This window comes from Olea europaea, unplaced genomic scaffold, assembly GCF_002742605.1.
Source record: "Olea europaea var. sylvestris unplaced genomic scaffold, O_europaea_v1 scaffold23, whole genome shotgun sequence".
Classification (NCBI taxonomy): Eukaryota; Viridiplantae; Streptophyta; class Magnoliopsida; order Lamiales; family Oleaceae; genus Olea; species Olea europaea.
In genome coordinates this window covers 692,911-698,973 of record NW_019241087.1, presented here as the reverse complement: position 1 = coordinate 698,973, position 6,063 = coordinate 692,911, and the positions used below count along the sequence as shown (strand labels likewise).

Genomic DNA, 6,063 nt, shown 5'->3' with positions numbered 1-6,063 from the left:
CTAACACAAGACGATCATATTTCCAATCCAAATTCAAATGAAAGTCATGCATTTAGTTTAGATTATCAATAAGATTGAATGTGTGGGAGATTATTTCTAATTCTAACTATACATGTTGATTTTACCGCATTCTAGACTTATTGTAAGTATTCCTATACTGCAACGAGCAACTAACTACTTAATTGATGATCAAGCAATAAGTAATGCAATAGGTTTGTAAAATCAATCAAACAATAACACAAAATTTCTAAATTGAAGACTTGAATTAAAATAAATGAAAATGGGGTTCAAATATTTATCCAATACAATTTAAAAATACATAGCCAACCATCCTAATTATTAAACTATGCAAGAAATAATGAAAAGACATCACCCTGGATTGAGATATAATGAAGAAAGTAGAGAAATCCAATTTATTGACTTGAATTTTGAAAAATAAATGAATATTCTTCAATAAACTTGTATAATTTACCTTTGGTTGATCATTTGCGCCTTGTTCTTCTCTTCCAAAATATGTAGAATATGTGATTTTTAGGTCAAATGGAGGGTGTCCCAAGTTTTGGACGGTATATATAGAGTGTCAAAATATTGTATATAAAAAGTTTCCAAACAAGATAAGGAAACAAAAATTTTTCCTGAAATTGAAACATGTTTAAGCATGGTTCATTTGGTGGCACAATACACTTGATTTAGCCTAAAGTACGGATTTTTGAGACCTTGTTTACACAAGGTTTGCAAGCCTATGCTTAAGTATGGTTGCAAAATTGGTCTCTGAGCTTTTCATAATGCATTTTTTATCCTTTCACTTGTGATTTCGTCGCTTTAGCTTCCAATTGAACTTGTAGCATCTTTACTCTTCATTTTATGTCCCGATGTGACTATTGAAATGTTGCAATTTAGTCCCCATACTTTTAACTTCGCAATGTTTCTCAATTTTTCGCTTGGGTTTCACCTATTAGACACAATATAACACAAATTAAACTATATTTCATCAAAAGAACTATAAATTGTCATTATTTAAAGTCTTGAATGTATATAAAATATGTTTATCAAAACTCAAAACTTGAACATTTGTTCTTTCTCAAACAAAATCATAACCTAATTTAAAATAAACATATAAGCATACAAAAATATTTAGCTAGCTTACCTTGTATTTTATCTTTGAATTAAAATCATGATATTAAATCTAAAAACAATTTCAAAATCACAATACAGAAATCAAAGTCTACTTTTTTAAAGTTCAACACTTATGCTAGTGAGTGACGTATAATATTTTTCAAAGTTCAGTAGTTAAAATTCGACATTTTAATTTTTAGTGAGCAATCAAGATATGAATCTAAGTTCAGTGGTCAAAATTCGTCATTTTAAATTTCAATAACCAATAAAAAATGTGGATCAAAGTTCAGTAATGCTTGGAACAATTCTTCAACGGATCTGTTTGAAAAAGCACGTTAGGTCTGAAACGATCGATTTAAACGTGAACTGTGATTCTTGTTCCTGCCGTTGCTAACAAATTCTTCCGCTGCGATCATCTCTCTGCAGACACCATATATATACACAAACACACAAGTTCATAGACCCAGTACACAAACGTACTGATATGTGAAGAAAAATGGAGACTAGGAAGCGAAAACCCTTATCAGACCTGGCAAATTTCTTCAATTTAACCCCCGCCTCCACTCTACGCAAGATTGTCGCATCAAAACCACCAAATTCAAATCTAAAATCAAATCCAAGTTCCAGAACTGAAAAAGTTATGTTTCGATTCCGACACCAAGTCCCGTACCAGTATCGGTTCATCCAATGTTAGCGCCGCCCGGAATTCGCATACAGTTCAATTGTCGACTGACCCTTGTCGTCCGCTCTCGTCAAATGCCTCACCTGGTAATTTTGTTTAGGTGTATTTACTTGTATTATGTACCCCTTTTATTTTATTTTATTTTATTTATTTATTTTTTAATGATTGAGCGTTCCTATGTGCTTGCGTTTTTAGTGATTTTAGAATTTAAAAATCTAGGGGATGATAAATTTGAAATTTGTTGTTTATATGGGATGTTTTACTTTCTGAATTATTTGTTAGATTCTGAATCGTGGACTGTTATCTCAATGAAATAATTACTCGTTTTTTAGTATTTTCATCTTTCTTTGGGAATTTTTTATTGTCTTCCCGTTGTTTTGTTGTTGATTCTGTAAGTATTATGCCCTAGGTCCAATCAACTTTGGACATAAATACTTTTATATATAATTAATGCAATTAAATGGCAGATCTATTATTTAATTAATAGACAATTAAATAAATAATAGAGTTCGTAGATTCAAATATTTGTAATTTGTTAATCACAAGGAGTTGTGATTGTGAGATACAAATTACATCTGATTGAATCTTAAATCATCCGTGGTCGTAAGTAATAACGAGATACGGATATCGTTATTACGGATAGACCATCATGTGTGACATTTCTTATTTGTGAAGTAAGTAGCTGATCTCACAAGTTAAAGTGTGGTGACACTTAAATGAACACATGAATATTTGTTATAGAACAAAACATTGGAGACCCGTCGAGAGATTCCACATGGATAACTATCTGAGTGTCGGTGGTTAATCTCTAACGTTCGGTAGTGAAATTGATCCTTTGACTTGAGGTCGTCATGGTACCTTATATGAGGACAGTCATACTTTGGCGGTGTTGGATGTTGCTCTGAAAAGGGCCGCTAATACGACATCGTTCGGGTACGTCAAGAATCGTATGAAGGTTGTGATTGATCAATAAATGATTCGTCACTCTTAGATAGTAGGAGATTATGATCTGCATTTCATCCAATTAAGTCAATGATCAAATCCTTGGCCAAGGTGTACTCATAAGTCGAAAAGGAGTTTTCGATTTATATTGACTTAATATCGTGGTCGGGAACCTAATGGGTCGCACACAAAAGAGAATTGGAAGATTGCAAATTGCCAATTGGTTAATTTAACAATCGTTGGATAAATTAATTAATTGGATTTGTTATTTATATTTTCGAATTAATTAATTGGATTAATTAATTCACGGACTGGGTTTAATTAATTGGATTAATTAATTATTGGACCGGACTGGGCCGAGCCGAGCCTGTTTGGGTTTATATAAATACATAACTAGGGTTTGAGGTCCATTGAGGTTTTCATTATTCTTGCTAGCACAAGAAAAAACCCTAGAGACTGCAATCATATTCTCTGTGTGGATCACCGTTAGAGGCTGGACAATTGGACAGCTGTGGTGGCGAATCAAAGTTGTGGAACGAAAAGAAAAGCAAAAGGATTGCAGATCTGGAAAAGGTACAATCTTATCACAATTTCTATCTAAACACAAAGGCGATTCTTGGTGGGAATCAAAAATTATTTTAAATTCCGCTGTGCATGTATAAGTAGATTCCCAACAGATTCATGATGGGAAGTTTAATGGGTGCTTTGCGAGTCTTAAATTTGAATTTAGTACCTTTCGTGCGAAATTATTTTTGAAGTTTCAGATTGAAGAGTTCTGGGTTTGCTTAGATTATCCAGTAGGAGAGTAGAACTGATTTTTATATGAACATCAGACTTGTGTAATTAGTTTCTCTTACATTTCAATCTGGGCGTTTGCAAATGTTGTTTTGACCCAGTACACAAAGATCGAGATGCTTTGTAGTGGTTGGCAATTTTTTATGCATGTTCTTATTTCCCGTTCTTGTGTAGATTTTATTCTAAGGATAATAGAGTGTTAATCTGTACCTTACTGCTTACTGAAGGAGGTGGGAAAACTAAGAATGGAGCATCAAGTCGAAGACAGACAACATATGGACCTCAGAAAGAAAGAGAGGTTGTTTCTGCAACCTTTAGCTCCACTCCTCTTTTGAAGAAGAAGAATAAAGGAAAGGCAATTACTGTACCATCCTATTACCCACCTCCTGGGAAAACAGAGGAATATGGTAAAACAATTCGCAGTTCTTGTAGTTCACTGGAGAAAGAAATGGATAAGGTGAAAGGAAATCTCTGTCCTTTTAGTGGATATGTAGAAAAAACGGAAGTTGGGAAGGAAATTCCCAATCATTCGAGCTTCTCATTTGAAAAAGGAGAGACAAAGACAATTCTCGGTGCTTCTGGCTGCTCAATTGAGAAAACAAAAGAGCTGAGGATGGGAATCCTTAATGCTTCTAACTGCTCATATGACAGAAGAAAGGAAAGAGGGGTTGTGAACTTTAGTCATAGCTCCTCACTCGACAAAACGAATGAGATCAGGAAGACAATCCTCAATCCTTCTAGCTTGTTAGTTGATAAAACAAAGGATAAAGGGAAGGCTGTTCTTAATGCTTCTGGTTGCTCAATAGAGAAAACGAAAGGGTTGATCCTTAATCCTTTTAGCAGCACATATGAGAAAAGAAAGGAAAGAGGGGTTGTGATTCATAGTCCTAGCTCCTCGCTCGAGAAAACAAAAGAGATAGGGAAGACAATCCTCAATCCTTCTTGCTCATTGGTCGAGAAAACAAATGATAAAAGGAAGAATGTTCTCAATCCTTTTAACTGCTCAATTGAGAAAACAGAGGAAGAAGGGAAGTCCATTCTTAATCCTTTTGGCTCCTTGCTTGAGGCGACAAAGAAGAAGGGGAAGGTGATACTCGTTCCTGGCTCAGTTGAAAAAATAAGTGATAAAAGGGCATCTGCTACTGTGCCGGTTAATTTCACTTCTTGGAGAAGAAAAAGTGGAAAGAAGACTAGATATTGGGGCTTCTAGTTACCCTCCTTTACTGAAGATAAAGTAGCATATACTCTCCCTCGCACTCTCACTCTCACTCTACTCACATGTACACAAACACAAACACAAACACATACACATACACATTGCACACAGAGCAATATATGTAATATGTTCTGTTTATGCCAAATTGGACTTTGTGACCTTTTGAAATGATATCCTGATTGTCATGACTCTTTGACAGCTTGTACTATGTGCATGATATGCCTACTTTAAAATTCCTAATGCATTGGATTCACTGGTTTCTTATTATAGACAAATGTAATGCCATAAGATATATATAGCACAGTTGATTTCTTGTGCCTCTGCTTATTTTAACGATACATCAAGTTTTCTCAGATTTTGATTTGTGCTCGTAATCTAAAAAGCAATGTTATTATGGGAGCAAACCAGCGAGTCAGCGACTAATAAATTTCCTCTCATTCTCTGCCTGTAGCTATTGCATGTGCTGATCTTTTTTAATGCCTTTTCTGTTTAGGAATAGTTTTGATGAATCTCGAGATGTTAAACCATCAACATCATGGACTGATCTTCACCATAAGCGGGAAAAGATTTGTACACATTTCTTATTTCTTGACACACGAAAGGAATTCAAGACTGCAATGTTCTTGGTTATTGCTTTTGATTCCTATCAGTATTTTTCTGTCCCAGCTTTCACTTTTGCTTTTTCTCGTGGAACAAAAGTTTCCTTACATTCCCCTTCTATTTTCTTTGTTTGCACCTAAATCCAATTTGAATTCCACATTAAGTTGTTTCAGTGGACATACGATATATTCTTTTATTTTCTAATTGAAAGAAATTATTTATTGGAGATTTAGATAACTACATTATTTACATATGCTCATTTGGATATTGAGGCTATCCGTGAGGTTAGGCATAAGATTCAACATAAACTAATATAACTATCTGAAAAATCTATGGTAAACCATTTCCAAAATTAAAAGTCTAATTTGCAACTGGATGCAAAAAATGGATGGAGAAAAGTATAAAATAATAGCAATCACATAACAGCTACTGATCTACACTGAATATTTGAAGTCTAAAACAATTGGAGCAGCTAGTGAAGTACTTAAGAATTTTGTTTATCTGACTTTAAAAGGAGAAAATCCAAAGCAAAGAAAACAAAACACAGTGGTGACAATAAAAAACATATAAACAGAAACAGGAGTAAGTTGCCTGTTGGTATATTTGCTATCAGTTTTATACTATCAGAAAGCTGTAATTTCACTTAGGGCATCATGCGCTAGCTGTAAGAGCTAGTGCATGCATGATTTCTTCATTTTTTTCCTTTAATCTC

The 6,063-nt window shown here is 34.2% G+C and overlaps 1 protein-coding gene across 1 annotated transcript; it reads left to right on the top strand.

The window, feature by feature from the left end:
- The first annotated feature begins 1,438 nt into the window (after window positions 1-1,438).
- LOC111381406 lies at window positions 1,439-5,031 on the top strand. Its single transcript, XM_023005181.1, has 2 exons — window positions 1,439-1,884; window positions 3,763-5,031. The coding sequence occupies exon 2, from the start codon at window positions 3,984-3,986 to the stop codon at window positions 4,743-4,745; it is 762 nt and encodes a 253-aa protein (XP_022860949.1). The 5' UTR covers window positions 1,439-1,884; window positions 3,763-3,983; the 3' UTR covers window positions 4,746-5,031.
- Window positions 5,032-6,063: the final 1,032 nt, after the last annotated feature.